The sequence below is a fragment of the Centroberyx affinis genome, unplaced genomic scaffold (assembly GCF_046629955.1).
Source record: "Centroberyx affinis isolate AG114_WGS23_722 - 3 ecotype Tasmania unplaced genomic scaffold, CSIRO-AGI_Caff_v1 ptg000392l_1, whole genome shotgun sequence".
NCBI lineage: Eukaryota > Metazoa > Chordata > Actinopteri > Beryciformes > Berycidae > Centroberyx > Centroberyx affinis.
Window position 1 is genome coordinate 759208 of NW_027279060.1, and position 17709 is coordinate 776916.

At 43.5% G+C, this 17709-nt stretch overlaps 2 protein-coding genes across 2 annotated transcripts; one reads left to right on the forward strand and one right to left on the reverse strand.

Moving 5' to 3' along the window:
- Positions 1 to 1791: 1791 nt before the first annotated feature.
- Positions 1792 to 6876, reverse strand: LOC139641580 (IgGFc-binding protein-like). Its single transcript, XM_071516052.1, has 7 exons — positions 6826 to 6876; positions 5855 to 6136; positions 4108 to 4705; positions 3427 to 4025; positions 2640 to 3111; positions 2301 to 2432; positions 1792 to 1796 (listed from the first exon to the last, which is right to left on the reverse strand). Exons 1-7 carry the CDS (start codon positions 6874 to 6876, stop codon positions 1792 to 1794), a joined length of 2139 nt encoding a protein of 712 aa, XP_071372153.1.
- Positions 6804 to 17134, forward strand: LOC139641600 (uncharacterized). Its single transcript, XM_071516078.1, has 8 exons — positions 6804 to 6924; positions 13030 to 13084; positions 13706 to 13741; positions 14148 to 14180; positions 15033 to 15116; positions 15324 to 15392; positions 15609 to 15651; positions 16995 to 17134. Exons 2-8 carry the CDS (start codon positions 13039 to 13041, stop codon positions 17038 to 17040), a joined length of 357 nt encoding a protein of 118 aa, XP_071372179.1. The 5' UTR covers positions 6804 to 6924; positions 13030 to 13038; the 3' UTR covers positions 17041 to 17134.
- Positions 17135 to 17709: the final 575 nt, after the last annotated feature.

Consider the following 17709-nt stretch of genomic DNA (forward strand, 5'->3'; position numbering starts at 1 on the left):
GCTCTATGAGGGGGAGGGGGAAAGTCTTTGACCTCATTTCAGTTAAGTGACAGGACGTGGGGAGCAAAAATGAATCACCTTTGTGGTGTCAATCACAGGTTTCAGAAAATCCCTGATAAGATGCACAAATCAACTGTACATATAAAATTTGTGAACAAAAAGGTGTTTAAAGTCATCAGTATGCATGGTGCAGCTAGGTGAACAACGCTTAGCCTGTGAGGAAATGTCAACCAACCCAGCAGAACCAGCATGGCCTACCTTTCCCTGCACAGCCCCAGGTATCGTTAAGGGTGCAGCTCAGTCCCTCAGGGCAAGAGGCCGGCTCACAGCACATGGTAGCAGGGGCAGAGCAGTTACACCACTCAGAGCATCCCTCAGCCCAAGATGTCTCCCCCATCTACAGAGAACAATGAGTCACTGTTAGTGTGTGTTACTCAACTGTTTTCTAAACACCAAACATCCAACTGACAACCCAGGATAACACAAAGGCCTAGGATTTTGGGATTAGTCATGCACCATGTACAGGTGAGAGACGTGCACTTTCAGCCAAGCCATTAATGAGTCATGTTACTAACAGTGCATGGGCCAACTGAGGCACGATACACTTGTTTAGCTTGACTGTGGCAACATGTTCATGACTGCACCTGCAGTGGAGTCAGATGTAAATGTGCCAATGTGTCATAACAGAATACACCCTCAGCAATCAAATGGGTTTCTCAGAAGTGAAGGAAAGCTGCAATCGTGTGGCCAGACCGCATGTTAGCAATTTAGTTTCTGGCTGTAAAACCACACATGAACTGCACTGATGAAGGCAAAATTTATAACTGCTAGTTGATATAAACCAAATAATTTGCGGTCACGCACCTCATAGTAGTGCCCATGGTAGAAGCAACCACATTCCTCAGCTTTGATACAGCCATTCCCATTTTGCACATAGCCAGAGTCACACTGGCATCCCTCAACACAGGGCCATGGGCAGGGGATATCAGATAAAATAGCACAGGACTCAGGACATGCACTGACACATATATTGTAGTGGGAGTTTTTAGGGCATGAGAGTGCTGGGGGAAAAATAAGCAAACACACCAGACACCCTTTCATGAATTTGGCAACATCATTGTTACAGCTTGTTAAATTTCTAACAAGCTGCATGTGCATTCAGTATGATTTACATGTACTGGCACATCATGACAGATTAATAGATGAAATTAAGACAGTCAAGAGCAGTAATACTTACAACACTTTACGCCCCTCCATGGTTGGACCTCAGCTCCTGCCTCTTGGCATGCAAATGAGTAGTCTCTCAAACTACTGCAATACAGTGCTACATCCCCATTAGACATACATAAGTCATTCACACAATTCTGAAAGAAAGGCTGTGGATCCACAGTGGAGTGGCAACCACTAAACGATCCAGTAGGAGCTGACAGGATGCCACAGAGGTTATCAGATGCAAATTCAGCTGCCATGGTAGAGTTGCACACTGAACAGAAATCCCCACATCCTTCAGAGCAATTGGTTCCAGATGGTGAAAGTGCCCAGGAGGAGGCAAAGATGGAATCATCACTCGTAAGGTTGCCATTGGGGTTCTGTGTGTCATCTGTAGCGTTGCCATTGAAGTTTGCACACAACCCACACATTTTTCCATGAGAGGCAGGAATTACTATTTGTATTAGGTTAGGTCCACCATAAGTGACAGTGACCCCAGTGTCCACCACCACATGAATCAGTAAACCAGACTGCACAATTGCCATGTGTTCAAGCTGAGCAGGAAGACCCCATAAAACATCTTCAACCTGGAAAATAAGAATTAACAAAGGACAATTAAACACAATCAAGGCATACTGAAAAGCTCATATTGGTAAATGTGCTATTGTTTACCTTTACTTTGCCCCAGTGCTCCATCTCCAAAGTCATGTTCACTCCATAGACCCTTAGGTACAGCCGGCCTTGCTGGATATGAATGATGGGGTCAGACTGCTCCTTGTCACAAAACTGGGATAGAACATAACGGCAGCTTCCCATATGAAAGTCAAAGCTATGTCCATCATAGCTCCTGAAGTGCCTGCCACTCATGAGTGTGCACTTGACAGGTTGTGAAGCATGGCATGCCCGGTGGCCATCTTGGATCGCACATTTTGTTCCATTTGGACATGTGTGGTTGGTACATTGCACTTGACCATGGCCAACACAGGCGCAGTGCACCCGGCAGTGCTCATCAGGGTAAAAGTTATCATAGATTTCATGGTAAACTCCATTGTAAATGCAGCCACACTCAGAGATTTGTACACATTTCCCACCACTGTGGAAGAAACCAGGTTTGCAGAAACAGCCCTCCTTGCAGGTCATTGCTAAAGGACTGGGGAGTTCTACGCAGACAGACACAGGATTGGAGCATACGCGGTATTCACTGTTAGATGGGCAGAAGAGACCTACAGAAGCAGAGGGAGGTATGTTAGTTAAACACCATTTAAGCAATTCAATTCTAAATGTTTGTATCCCTATACACATTAGACATGTAAAAAGCAATGAAACTTCTTTTCACCAAAATTACTCACTACAGAAATCAGAAGCCCTCCATTCATCCACTATAGCTCCATTTTCTTGGCATATAGCAACATAATTGGACAGAATCTGACACAGGGTGGTCTGGTTACCATTGCCAGAGCAGAGGTCATAAACACAGTTGTCAAAGAAGCCACGTGGATCAACAGCTTTGTGACAGCTCTGGAATGCTCCCTCTGTATCCAGTAACCTTCCACAGAAGTCTTTTCCTCGATAAACATCATTCTCTTGTGGATGGCATTGGGAGGTGTTCATAGGCACATCCACACAGCCATGTCCGCTGTTGGTTCGCCAGCGTGTGACAGCCACAGACATGTCAGATTCCCCCTCTGCCATCAGGTCGTCTTCCGGATCACCGTTGAAATTCCCACATAGGCCACAGAGACCACCAGAGAAGACCCTTGGCACGTGGACAGTCAGGAGGTCTGAGTTATATGTCACAACAATGCCAAAGTCAGTCTCTATAAGCATTGAGAGCCCAATCATGTAGATCTTTACTTTGCCTTGGCTTAACACAGAGGGAAGACTCAGGAGTAGACCATTTACCTGAAACAATTGGAAGAATGTTTACATGTGGAAATAACATTAGCTTGGTGGGATGTATTGTGGCAAATGAGTGAACTCAAAGGAGGAAGATAACCGCACACTCAAGGCGATGCCATCAAATGTTTTAATCAACGTTTCGACCCTAAAAGGTCTTTTTCAAAAAGACCCTTTAGGGTTTCACGTCGATTAAAACATTTGATGGCATCGCCTTGAGTGTGCGGTTATCTTCCTTCTTTGGCTTCAGCATATTCTTATAGCCAGCACCTCCCTCATTGGTGTGCATTTTTTGTTTTCTCGTTAAATGAGTGAACTCACCTTAACCATGTTACTCCAGTCATACGACATCTCAATGGAATAACCAGAGACCAACATTTTAACAAGCCGAGAGAAGGAAAGGTTGGTAGGGCCCTTCATCTGGTTCTGCACCTCCACACTAAAGTCCTCCAGGTCCCCCCAGCTAGGACAATGAGCAGCGAGTAGGTAAGTACAGTTACCGTGGAAGTCAAAGTCACGCCCATCAAAGGTGGTATAATGAGGATCTCCTTTGGCTATGCACACCCCTGACCCATCTGTGTGACAGCCCAGGACTCCATTTTGAACCTTGCACACTTCCCCAACCTGGCAACGGGACTGGGCACACATCACCTTCCTGGAGGTAGGCTGGCAAACACACTGCCTCTGACACTGCTGGTCAATCCAGAAGTTCTCCTTGGGGTGATAGTAGGAACCTTGGTGGATGCAACCACACTTGTTATATGGTACACACTTGCCGCCACTGAGCAGATATCCCTTGTTGCACTGGCATGATTCCACACAGGGCAAGGAGCAATCAAGCTGGGCATCTGGGTTACCACAGGTAGCAGGGCAGGCAGAGGCACAGGTCTCATAGTGGCTGTTCATAGGACATATCATGGCTGTGAAAGAAAGAACATGCTCTTAGCCTTCTTTATGGACAATGTTGTTTATCACTCCATGGTAAACAATTTTAAGACTCACGGCACTTGGCTATGCTTCTCCAGTATGCAACTCTGGCCCCGAGCCTCTGGCAGATGTTGGCATAGGCTGTCATGACCCTACACATAGCAGAGGCAGCTCCATTGGCAACACACAGATTGGTCATACAGCTACGAACATATGGCTCAGGATCAACATAGGAGTGGCACTCAGCAAAAGGTCCATCACTGCTCTGCAGGAGAGTGCAACCAGCCCCCACAGAGCCATGTTTAATGTCACCAGGAAATGATTTGGTTTGGCTTGTAGTACATATTGGACATGAGGCACCACCTCCGCAATCCTCAGTACAGAAGCCTGTATCACTGTCCACTCTCCAAGGGAGGATAAAGTCCAAAGCCTGGGTCTTGTGTGTCCCATCAGGGCCAATGAAGTCACCCGTGGAGTTGTGACTGGCGTTTCCACACAGACCACACAGGAGTCCATATAGCTCTGGGCTAACTTCAACCTGGAGGTGGTGGTCCCAGTCATACTGCAGAACCAGGCCAAAAGTAGTATCTAAGACAATGCTGGAGCCACTTGGATATAAGTTCAGAGACCCATTTCCTAAGGCAAGAGGTAGGTTTCTCTTCTGTCCATCAATCTGTGATTGTAAAAGCAAAAATGGTTAACACATTGTATGTGAATGGCCCCCCTGATAACATGGAGAGCAACAAAGAACGGCATGTTTTATTTGAATAAGTACAGTACACTTACCCTGACTTGATGTTTGTCTTCTTTAACCATGGAGATATTAAACCCTTGAATGTAGACCTGCACTGTGTAGATGGCAGAGATGGTAACACTGCTCAAGTGCGCTCTGGCTATATTGATCTGTACTGGAACAGAAGCATTTAAGCCTGGACAGGTGGTCTGTACTAGGGTGTAGTTACAGTTCCCCTGAAGGACAAAATCTCTTCCATCAAAGGTGCGGTAGTAAGAGTCTCCCCATGCAGAGCATACTTTAGTTTCCAAAGAGCAGAGTGGCTTTCCATCTTTCATAATGCACTTCCTTTTGTGACCACAGTGCAATTCTTCACAAGATGTTGCAGCTTCAGAGTAAGCACAGAGCAGGTAATTAAAACATAAAAACATAGAACAATTAAATGTTTTACTTTGCAGGAAAAGGCAGTCAGAAAATGCTCAAAAATATTTCTTAATACATACTTTTCTCACATATTGCCGGATGCAATTCTCTGGTCATAGTACTCAGGTAGAGTCCCACATCTGTATCTGTGTGAAGAGAGCTGGACTTTGTATTATCAAGTGGCTGAGCAAAGTTTGGCCCCCAGGATAATTTAGCAGAAGACAAGAAGTTCTCTCTGCTATGGGTATTGTCATCAAGCTGTTCACTCATATCAACTGAATCGAACAAGGGCAGAGTCTGGCAGATATCATCTACTGAATGCAGCACTATTAGAGATGAGTAACGCTGTCCATTGCCATGTGTGAAATAAACAAGTTGAAAAGGATTGTTGCTAGTAATGTGGATCTCATCCGAGCTCGTCAGTGGGATGACGTCCATGACACCACTAACAACAGACACCTTCTTTCGCCCAATGCCGACAGTGATATCCAGCTCAGAGTTGATAGTAGCCATTGCCAACAAGAAATTGGAGCTCATGCCAGTGTTTACCAAGGGAGGGATAATGTAATCAAAACCCCAGTGAGAGACTGGTTCCAAATCAGCAAATCCATAAGAGCAATTTCCAGTGGTTGGTTTGTAGCAGGTAAAACCCACCACAACACATACAGCCTCTTTGGAGTGTATCTCTGAGCCAGAGAGGGTGGTGTTGCTCTGGAGATGAACACTCTCCAGCGCCCCTATACTTAAATTAAGGATACTACCCCTGGGGTACAAATTGCCCTCGAAGACCACTTCCCCTGAGAGGGCCACATCCACAGATGTCTTGTGGTCCGAGTTGGTGATCACCATCTGGCTGACAGCAGTCTGGTCAGGGAACTTCGGGGTGATGGGATAGTAGTGGGTCCCCCAGGAGGACACATCATGAAGGAGGCTATGATCACAACCGTTCTGGGTACAGAATGAGGCCAGAACTGAAACAGGCCGTGTTGACTTAACACTGAGGAGAGAGGAGGAGCGAGCACTGGTCATTCCCACAGACAACGGCAAGGGGATGGTCTTAGACTGGCCAGCAGAGAGGAAGATGTGTTGTATGAAGCTGCTTTCCAGAACCTTCACAGTGACTGAGCTCCAAACACCTGTGGCTGTGATAGTGATCTGATGGCTGACATTTGGTGTTTGGTCATTATGTGGGGGAAACATCATGAGAAACTTCCAACCAGGACTGGCCCAGGACAAGCCTACAGAAGAACAATATAAAATTGAGTGACATTGTTTATGGAATGTTGAATGAAAATAAAACCAAAATAAAACAAATGTTTAGGATGTTCCCACATCACAACTGCAGGAGATATGCATGTACTCGCAAGAAAGTCTGAACCATAACATATGATTAGGCTAAAGATAAACTACTCTGACAACAGATGACAATTTTATGACAGGAAATAATACACTTGCAGTTAAGTGATTACATCGATCCATTGTGAGCAGAGTTATGTTTCCCACCATGTGCAGTGAGTAAGTCTAGCTGTGTAACAGATAAGAGTGGTGGTGTCAGATTTCAACAAGCTCAGCAGCCAATGAAGAACACGGCTCCTAGTTCCTGACTGGAGTACCTCTGTATTAACGTGCACACTCACTCTCAGGAAGTTTCCATGATAACAAGGATCCTGGCGTGGGAGCAACGACATACCAGTAGTGTATAGAATCAACTCTGCACAACAGCTCAACATCTAAATGTAAGTCTACCTTTCAACCAATACAATATTGTAAATGTGTATGAGGGTGACTTGCATAAGACTATCATGTTATCTCCTACTGTTCAATTGTCTATTAGCACAAGCATAAGCTGCATGGATTGCCATAGCAACTAATAGCTAAGGATATCAATACATGTGTGGTAATGAAACAAAAGCAAAAGGAAGAAGCAGGATTCCAAAGACAAATGCTGTTATACTGCTCAGAAGTCAGTATGCCACTGATTGAAGAGATACATTTTTATGTAAATAATATCTTAGGAATCTCTTGACACATAACTTGCATTATTTTCCTATCTACAATTCACTGTAAGTTATAGTGATAGCACTGACAGATAAGATAAAGTGGGTGTTGCTGTGGTGTGTTTTGTTTTATTTTTACAAACACTAATGCCTCCTAATCACATCCCAATGAAGAGAAAACACGAGGGTAAAGCTTTTTCAAGACACCTATCCCTGACAATAATTCATTTTAACATTATCCAGATGAGTGTCATTGTTGTTTCAAGGGCTGAGACATAGCCACACCCCAGCCATAACTCAAAACTAGACAAATAAAGCTTCTTAAAGGTAGACAGCAGAACTGTTGAGACTTGAGAGGCTTCAGGGTGAGGGAGGAATAACCAAACGATGATGCAAGTTTGTTGCTAATCATTCACTATTAAGTCAAAATTGGACATGGCCTGAGTGAAGAAGATTTTGACTGTATCCTAGTTATATTGCAGTTTGTGGAAAAAATCTTTGTAGCCTATCACATTCCAGTCAAACACGAATTGGAACAGCCTATTCTGTTATGCCACTTACCAAATCCTAAGAGGCACACCTGGAGCAGCAGCACAAACTGCATTACTGGAAACATGATTACTGATTACTGATTACTGATTACATGTGCACAACGATTGCTTCGTTTCCGTCTAACCCTAACTTGATATTTTAAAGGCTATTTGCACGCCTAGGGAAACGCCAAACACCGAAACCTATTGCTGTGATAATAGAGCAACGCCAGGGACAAGAAATAAAGAAACAGATAGCAGCACGCCGAAACACGCGGTTCTCAAGCCAATTATAACCTTTCATCAGTCCACTTGGACGTCATCATCTGTCGACTAATTAGTAGGCTGCAGCTGCCAGGTGATCTGCATTAGACTAGCCTATGATATAAAACTACCATACAGTCAAATATATGCAAAAATTTTCAAATTAAACCCATCAGTAACTGCATCAAGTCACATATGCGCCTACAATCCATCACAGTTCCATTGAAAAAGGTTGGAGCAGATGCCTTTTTCATTTCCATCATTAAGATATTACTTGCCATACTTTAGGGGGTCCAAATTTGATCTTGTAACTTTTAGCATTATATTTAAGCGAAAAACCACCAGAAATCTATTTGGAAGCCACGTCTAAGAGAGACAGGAAACCCACCTCCGATAACTTATCAAATAGATGAAATAGGCTGATAATAAATTGTCAGTCATATATTGCGCCACTTATCCCCAGAACTTGTGGCAAATAATATTACATGGAGAGACTTTGCCATTTTTGTTATTTTTTAAAAACTTTCACATATTTATAGGAAACTGTAGCAGTTATATAAAAAAAAACAGCAGAGTCGACATAGAGAGGTATTTTCCGCTGCGGCAAAGTTTGACTGAAAAAATGTGGCAACGACGTATTGTTAATTTTTTTTTATTTGGTAATGAGTTGGCTGTGAATCCCCTACTCGGTGAGAATAAGTTCTCCTCAGCCTGGCCCTCAGAGCAGAGAGCTTCCTGTCAACGGAGAGTTCACCGCTGTGGTTCACTTGGTCTTGTGGGGCTGCACACTTGTGGTGAGTGCCTTGAGTTTAAGGACAGAAGGGGAGAAAGAGACACTCATTAATTGGGGGATATGTTAATCCAGAATCTCTTGACTTCCACTAACTGAGTGCGGATCTTTTTACTGTAGACTTGTGTTTCTCTTCTGTATTGGTAGGTTATGTATAGCCTAATCTATTTATCTATAACCTAGCATGTTGCCAGTATGGAAATAATCAATAAACAAACGAGGAATGGTAATCGAGACTTTTTAAAATTAGCATCACTATGTAGCTACAGCTGCACTCTTTGATGCTGTTTCCTCATATGCTATCATGGTTATAGTTTTCTTAGCTTTCCTTTGCTTTCTTATCAACAATTTCACCCAAATTCAGGAAACTCCTTGATCACCGTCATCTGTTTCATTCAGCGACTGTAACTCATGGAGAGGGATATCTGAAACAATGCAGATCTGACTGTTATACAAAAGAGCGAGTCAACGTGACAGTAACTTGAATTTGCCATTCAAATGTTCAGACTTGCTCCATAAGGAAGCAGGTTTATGGTAATCTGTTAGGTGACGCTGCTGTAAATTTGAAACTCAAGTTGTCTGACTTGGCAGAGGCAAGAACTGTCATCTCACTTCCTTTGTTCTTTTGTGTGTGTGTGTGTGTGTGTGTGTGTGTGTGTGTGTGTGTGTGTGATGTCTCTCTGGAATGTCAGTGTTGTCGGACCTTTTTGGTTCTGCTGTTGTCACTCAAGCTGCTTCCCAAAAAGAGTTTAACATGAGAAGCAGTGACACCAAATTTCTATAATTCTGTGGAACCTTTTGCATCTAGTCAATGCAGAGCTTTTTGAACCCTTTGTGTTGCTTATTTCTTGGAGTAAGGATGAAAGACGGCAGCAAGAAAGCCCTCAGTGTGTGACTGTGGTAGGTAGCGTGGCTCTTGTGATAGTGGTGTTAACAAAACAAAGAACATCAGCATAGTCTGCATCTGATAAAAAGTTTACCCAGTGTGTAATTCCAACACATTAGTGCCCCCTGTAGAACCAATTCTGTGTTAATTCTCGTTTATTCTGTGGTTTCACACACATACACACACACACACAACCACAAAGAGAGAGCGAGAGAGACAGAGAGACACAGAGAGAGAAGCAAAGAAGAGAAAGAGAGAAAGTAGCAAAGAAGAGAGACAGAGAGGAGGAGACAGACAGGATATCTGTCTCCAAGATATTCTCAGAAACGGCCTCATATCCTCTGAACTATGTTCTACTGATGGTCTTATTGTCCTAATGCTAAATGTGTCATTCTTAAACTATATTTGAGTTGAGAATAACAACTCAGATGTCATCCTCATTGTTTTTTGATGGTGGATTGCTCACTGATATGCTTGGCACCGATAGAGGTATTGTGAGTTTTGTTATATTTTTCTTTATGAGTTTCCTTGTTGTTTGTGGCCCAGTGGCACGGTGGAATACGTTACTTTAGAGATATAGCGGGGAAAAAAAACAAAAAACATTTACATCAACCTCACCTAGATAAACAGCCCCTGTAGAGATGACAGAGTTGAGTAAACATTTCAATAAGAATATTTTCTCTCTTCACTGAACCATAGAAAGCTACCACATTTTGAAATTGAATGGCAATGAATAACAAATGATCTGGGAGCTTTTCTCCCGCTCTCCTTCAGTCTCCGTCTCCCTCACTCACTCTCACTCAGTCTTTTGTCTGCTGTTCTCAATCTTTCTTAGAGCCTGTTTGTCTCAGCTTTGCCACACATCTTCATGATAATCATAAAAATTTTCTTTGCTACTGTCTGTCTTCTGATCTACCCCCCATTCTCTCTCTCTCTCTCTCTGTCTCTCTCTCCCCCTCTTTCTCTCTTCCAGTCCCCCTCCCCTCTACTTGTCTTCTCCTGTGTACTTCCCAGTCTACAGTAATTCTAATATCTATTCACATTGGTGATTGTTATCACTCATGTCAAAGTCATGTCAGCAGTGTGCAGTGGAGGAGAGAGGTTGTTATCTGTGTGAGCAGATAAGAAAGAGATAGTCTATGTTGCTGTGTACAGTACTGTTTATGTGTGTGTGTGTGTGTTTTGTTTATAGGTTCTACTGGGTGGGGTGGGAGGAGTGGATAGTGCTCATCATTCAAAATTAAGCCTGGTAAACAAGATTTAGGTGTTCTGTGGGCCTGGCCTGGCCAGACAGGTATGCTGCTCAGGGTTAATCCTATCAGAGAGAAACTACATTTGGGAAACAAAAGGAACAAAAACAGGAGCGGTTCACCTTGCACTAGCAGTACACTTTCTGTCTTTCTTGCAGTGCTGCACTCCTTATTTATGATTTGTAGGGTTTTAGATTCATGATCTATGATGTTTGAATCTCTGGCCTGAGGATAGCTGGCATGTCTCCTTTATAAGCAAGCCACTGGTTATCATAAGTTGCAAATTGGGTCTGGTATTAAAGAGCAAATTCAATCGGCATTCAAATGTACAAGAATATATTACCCAATTTGAAAAATAATACAAGCTTCAGGAGCCATTTTGATACAGAGGCGGTGGACTGTGTTGATAAATATTTCCAAATTGGATCAGCTTATTATTTCACCCAAAGCGACTCTGAAAAGCAAATTGGATACAGAAGGGGATTTTATTTGCGGCTTCTTAGGTTGTTTGGGTTTGGAGATTTACTGCAGCTATTCGTGAGGCCAGAACAGCCCACACTACGCTCCCTCTCAAATCAGTCCTCAGTCGTCTGATTAACATCTTTAACCAACATATTTCTCCTTCCATGGCACGCTCTTCTGCTGATTTAGCAGGCGGACAGTCTTGTTGTGGACTGGGCCAGACTCACTCCCTCTGCAGCCCTGCAGCATGGACATTTGTGTACCATGCAAGTTTGTAGACATTAGCTACCAAGGCGGCATTTACAAATGAGATTATATGCCCAGATTCCCCATGTCAGGCCTTTCTCGGGCATCAAATCCCTTACTGAACGAATGAACTGATTCTCCAGCTCAGTGCCCCTACCTCCCTCTCTTTCACTTCCACTAACCAAATATGGAACCTCCGCTTCCGTAGATTACAGTAATGAGTATGGAGCAGTAGTCGATGAGTGTGGTGTGGGGTGGGTGACTTAGTGGTTTGCTGCTGTGCTCGATAGTCTGTCCCTTAACAATGCAGGTCACCTCCGTTCTTTCCACATAGTCATTAACTATGGAGGAAATAAGGACACAATGGGCATGGCTAACAATGAAAAGACGCCTGTAACATTTGGCACACATGTCAATAGGAGAATTCTCCTAGTCTATCTAGTGTGCCATGGGTCTGTATTGTTTTCTGGTTCTGTGCCAGCCTCACTGGCTAAATTTGACCAATGAGACTTCATCCGTCCGGCGGGACCTCCACTGGAGAAGAGGTCATTCCCAAGTTTCCACGTTTAAAAATACCGCTGATTGTGTTGTGCTCGCCCAGCTGGCTGCTGGGGCTTTGTTTAGTGCGCTAAGAACATCTGTGTTTCACATCTGTGTGGTAGTGATGTGGAGCAGAGGCAGGTCTGCTTTGGGCCCTGCGCCATGAGGAAGTTGTGAGATTTCTCAAGAAGAACAAGGAAAACCAATCACCCACAGCCAAAGCAAATGTGACTTTTGGTCTCTCTGATAAAGGGTCATCAAGTGTCAACACTGAGATATTTGTTTAAGTTACCATAAAGTTCATACATTTTTTTTTTTTCTTTGTCTAGAAGCATCACAACAGGATTATCACTTAGCATGATACACTAAATTAATTAATTACCTTTTTTTTTGTTTTGTTTTTTACTTATGTAAATCAGCACCTGGCACGGTACTCAGGCTTTGCGTACACAGGGAGAGGAAAATGTTGAATAGACACTTGTTGCCAGCTGACTGTGACGGACTGCCCAGAGAACAGGTTTTTGCTGAGCACTGTGGGAAATGCGGTTCTCATTCACTGACCCCCTTGCCTCCACCCACCTCAGATTACATTCTAGATTTACACGCAGACCTTATACCAGTTGACAGAGTGCATGGACTGGTTGGCAGCTGGTGGGCCTTGGAATTTGTAGTTTTCCACTGACTAGCAGTATGTGATTCTGAAATTGTAAGCCAGGAGTGTATTTTTTAGAAAGGATATCCAGCCAGACAAGCCCCAATAATAGAGACTGTTGCTGAGCGGGATCTCACATGAGCTACAACACCAAGATTTCACCCACATCAATGGCTGAATATTAATAGCAGATATTTTTAACTTAGTTTCTTCTCCCCCTGCAGCATTTGAAGATGATGCGATTGCTGTTCCTGTGTCTGCTGCTGCCAGCTGCTACTGGTACGTTCTCATCTCCACGCAACTTTCAGGTGATGAACATCTAATCAGGCTCAACACATCTCTACGCCTGCATGTTTTCCTCACCTACGTACGTGCAGTACCTGTACTGTGTGCAACAGGATAAATGTATGCACTCACTTTTGAATCATACAGCTACCTAAGACAGAAGGTGCTACTGTGGTGGAAACAATTTGTTAGTACATACAAGAAAAATAGTAAAGAAATGAGCAATGATATTCACATTACTGTAATTTCCTTGTATAGGAAAATCCAACCCATACGGTATTTTGAGTTATTCCTGTAGATAAGTAGCACCACACACATATTGAATATGAGTGGCATTAACTGTCTGTTTCTATAAGTAGGCAAAAAGCTATTGGGGAAACTATTATTCATGGGTTTGCTATAGATAGACTCCACTAAATGCCCCTAGTGACAAAGAAACACATTGAGAAAGTATACCATTAAACTGACTGTAGCTCACACAGTCTTTCTATCATACAGCACAGTCTGTCTAGAGGTCCTCTGAGAGTGGCTGTGCTCTGGAGCAGATATGTAATGAATAACCTTTTGTGAAATTGTATTGTGAGTTAATGTTCCTTACTCCCCACCTTCATGCAGCTTCATCGGAGGAGAGTGAAGGATCAGCTGTTGAAGGTATGTCATGCATCTTTATCTGTAAAATGAAGAAAAACAGAGGCACGTTGATCTGTGAAGCCCTTTATTCAATGGTGTGTCTTGTCTAGACTCTCTAGTCTTGTTCTCTATGCCCAACCTATAAATGTCATTACTCACTAGCCATGGTGTTATCCAAGACTGTAAACAAATGACTTATAACCGCTTTCTACCCCAAAGCCTTTGTCATCTCAGTAAGTAGTGTTGCTAAAAGATTAGAAGTGTTTTCTGTATCCATGACTGTCATAGAAAAACACATGCATTTGTTGTTATTATTTAGAGCTGGCAAGCATTTTAAGTAGCGCTAAGCTAGTTTTCACTAGTTTTTATGTGTACATACATTTGTGTACATGCCTTTACATGCATCATTTTTCTCTTTGTTCCACAGGTCTTGATGATGAGGATTTATTCAAGTCAGTTGGTGAGTTATATGGGATTACCTAAATGTCCTAGCGTGGAGAGGAAGCAGTGGGATTTCCAGTTGCCTCTGCACCACTCTTACAAACCTTGTAATGGCAGTTGTCCAGAGGAGAGTATGTGAGGTTATGGCCTCTGTAATTATTGTCAGTCAGTCAGCATTGTGTATAGGGTGTTCTAGCCCAGTGAGACGTGTGAGGGGCTGTGGCCCCTGTTGCCTTTCCCTCCTCCCAATAATTAAACCCAGAATGGAATCAATTAGCTCCCTGGAGGAGTCCTGTGGATTCTGCCGAGAGGCCAATGAACACGTCGACATCTCCGCCGTCCTGCCAGTCAGCTAATCAACATTGGCATTCTCATTCTCTCTGTGCACCTCTCCCCGTCACTCCTCATCTTCTCTATGATGGACCTTTGATAGAATTACTGATCTGTTTAGGACAGGGCTGCAGCCAGTCGGCTCTTGGAGCAGCAACCTCCCAGCAAGGACCCAGGCCTCCTCTGATGAACCCCCGTCCTCCTCCACTCACATACACACACACACACACACGCACACACACACACACACACCCTTCTGATCCTCATTCTCCGCACTACCTGAAAGCATCTCTTGATGAATAACGATCTGCTTTATGGGTCCAATCAACACAGTTAAGATGATCACCTGATGAATTGAATGACTTTACTGTTCAAACTCTCACCGTTTTGAAATGTCAATGTTTGTCATGAAGTCAGCAGACCATTGTTTAGTTTGATCATAACCTTGGTTATACTGGTTGCATTTTCTAAAGGTACACATACTATTAATGTACAAATCATAATAGCTTGTGTTATCTCTTTCTCTCATTGCCTATTACAGAGATTCCAGGCCAAAAATCCATCTTGGTCGAAAGTGATCCTGGCTCTATTGTAGACAAAACTACAGGTGTAGCAGAAACCTCAGGTTGGAATATATCTGAACTATAATCGGTGATATAAATCCGTTTTCATTTTGAACTGATTCTTTTAGGGTTTGTCTCCCAGGTAATATTGTATGGTACAAATATTCATAGTATAATGTGCAGCTATTATCCTATAATTTCTTTTGCTTCTTTTGTTGTTTATTTCTTCCACGTCAAGCTAATCTAACATTACTGATGTTGTCTTTTAGATCAGTTCACTCTAATCATCATCGTCGTAGCTGTGAGTGTAGTGGCTCTATCAGTTGCAGCGATAGTCGGTAAGTATTCAATGTCTTGATGAGACACACTTTTTAGTTATCTGTGAAATGCTGCTTGTTATATTCCCACAGTTGATGAGCGCACTGCTGTTAAGCCCTGTGGTGCTTGACCTGAATTGCTGTAGTTCACCTGTGCCCCGTAAAGCTCTGTTAATACCTAAGCAAATATGAACTCTTCTCTTGTGTAGCTGTGACCTTTTCCATTTTCTCTTGCAGCTGTAGTGTTGGTGAGACGCCACATGCACAACCGGCAGCAAGGGTAAGGTCACATTTCTATGCACTTTTCTACTCTCAAAGTTAAGTTTGTATTTGTCTTTGGTTTGCAAAAAGTTTTTTTTTATTTTTTTATTTTTTTTTAAGATGGTTTTGTTCATAGTGTTCGCCCACGGCTGTTAGGTACACTGCCCATTTTTTGTTTACTTCACTAGCACTCTCAGAAGTTGAAGTGCTTCCCTCCTGTAGCGTCTGCACATACCAGTGTCTTACAGAGATACTGTATGTATGCTCCACTTTACGCTAAGTCAGTCAGCAGGTGACAGAACCAGTCTGGTGGGTAACAGTCCTTGCCAATTTGCTCTACTTCACCCAACTTGTCAGCCTCAAAACCAGAAAACACAGTCATGTGGCAAAACTCAACTGTGAGCATCCACCCAGCTGAGCCCGTCTGGACTTGTACAGCAATTAGCATCACAGCCTGGGGCCCTCCACCACCACCAGTGCACCCACTCCACCCATCACCTTCTCCATCTCAGTCATCAGACAATAGCCTCGAGAGATTGCCTGCGGGCCTGTATGACCCAATGGGACAAGAGCTAACCTGTCCCAAGGTCTACCCCTTGAACTGAGGCCTGACTAGACAACTCTGCTCAAGAATAAACCAACTTGTAAGCAGTAAACCTCATCCTGGCTTCATGACAACAATCTGCCAACAGCAATCAGAAAGCAGAACAGCCTAAACCAGTTGAGCAGAGAGTCCGTCTCTCTGCCTCCCTCCCACCCTTTTTGCTTGTGTAACCATGGTTAGCTCTGTGGGTCAGCTTTCTGCGGAGTAATCAGTTTCTTTTGTTATGGGGTGCAGTAATACAGTACGTGACCTGCCAGTTAGGGGTTAGTGGGGTTACGGAGTTCAGATTAGTCTCCAGAGATCTCAGAGCGGCAGGAGATCCGGCATTGTGGAGCAGACACCCAAGTCAATCTGTAAGGGTTAAATTCCTCTGCAGGATTACTGGCTGCCTCCCGGGGCTGCAGTCAGCTCTGGCAGTGTTTGGTGCTGACTGATCGCTCTGCTGAAAAGAGGCTTAATCGCACAGCAACCCCTAGCTTGTTGGATCAACAGTGCCTTGCCAGGTTTATAAGTCCCACCTGGGGATGAGCTGTGTTTTGAGGTGATGCAGTCACCGTGTACCTGTCAGAGGCCTGCAGCACGAGGCAGACATGCATTTCCTCAATTCTGACACACAGGGATGTTGCTTGTGTCTTCCTGCTAACAAAACTGTGGAAAAACCCTCAATATCTAAAAGATGAAATAAATTCTGTTTCACCCCGTCTCTCTTCTTTATTTCTCCCTCTCTCCTTCCTGTGGCCTGTCCTCCCTCTCTCCAGGATCTACTCTGTGCCTACAGAGCAGGGCCAGAAAGGGGCAGTCTAGTCCCTGGAAGAGCTCCAACCGCCACAGCACACCAGCAAGAGATAGTATAATTTGACCAATGCACTGAGCTCTATCATATCCTACTCTTTGACTCAGGATGGGCAAACTTCTTTGCACAACAGCCTGCTTCTCACAGTACGGTTCTCTGCTCCTCGCTCCTACACCACTCCCTGTCAATTAAAATGTAATGTGTGTGTGTGGTTTTTTTTTGTTTGTTTGTTTGTTTTTTAAATATTGCTGTTGTGTTCTTTTGTCTCTGTCCCAGACATTTGTTCTGCATATATGCACAGTTTAGCCTGGGACATTTGGAACACGTTCAAACCTTCTAATTGGATTCTATTTGAGGAATCCAAATCAAAGCCATTGAATATGGCTTAAAGTGGAAAAGCTTCTTTGTTTAAAGGGATAATTTAGCACAGCCAGAACTCCCCATTTTCTACCACCTGAAACAAGAAATTATTCCACCAGCTATTTGGTGAAACTATATTTGTGTTTGATTTGGTGCATTTTGAACAGACCTGCCTGTGTGGAATGGGTCTTGTTTGAATAAGACAAACCATACTAATCCATGCTAAGCCAGCCCAGTTCTCACTTCATTCTCCTATTCAGTTGTCTGACATCTCCTGTTCGTGGCCCATTAGGAGTGACAGGAGGCAATGCAGTAGGAAG

What these genes read in the sequence shown, in the direction of transcription:
- LOC139641600 (XM_071516078.1), top strand. Translation starts at nt 13,039, where the DNA reads ATGATGCGATTGCTGTTCCTGTGTCTGCTGCTGCCAGCTGCTACTG. An exon ending in TGAAGGATCAGCTGTTGAAG is followed by an intron (nt 13,742 to 14,147) that starts GTATGTCATGCA and finishes TTTGTTCCACAG; the next exon opens with GTCTTGATGATGAGGATTTA. An exon ending in GGATTTATTCAAGTCAGTTG is followed by an intron (nt 14,181 to 15,032) that starts GTGAGTTATATG and finishes TGCCTATTACAG; the next exon opens with AGATTCCAGGCCAAAAATCC.
- LOC139641580 (XM_071516052.1), bottom strand. Translation starts at nt 6,876, where the DNA reads ATGTCGTTGCTCCCACGCCAGGATCCTTGTTATCATGGAAACTTCCTG. An exon ending in ATCATGGAAACTTCCTGAGA is followed by an intron (nt 6,137 to 6,825) that starts GTGAGTGTGCAC and finishes TTCTGTACCCAG; the next exon opens with AACGGTTGTGATCATAGCCT. An exon ending in AGATACACTCCAAAGAGGCT is followed by an intron (nt 4,706 to 5,854) that starts GTATGTGTTGTG and finishes TTACAATCACAG; the next exon opens with ATTGATGGACAGAAGAGAAA.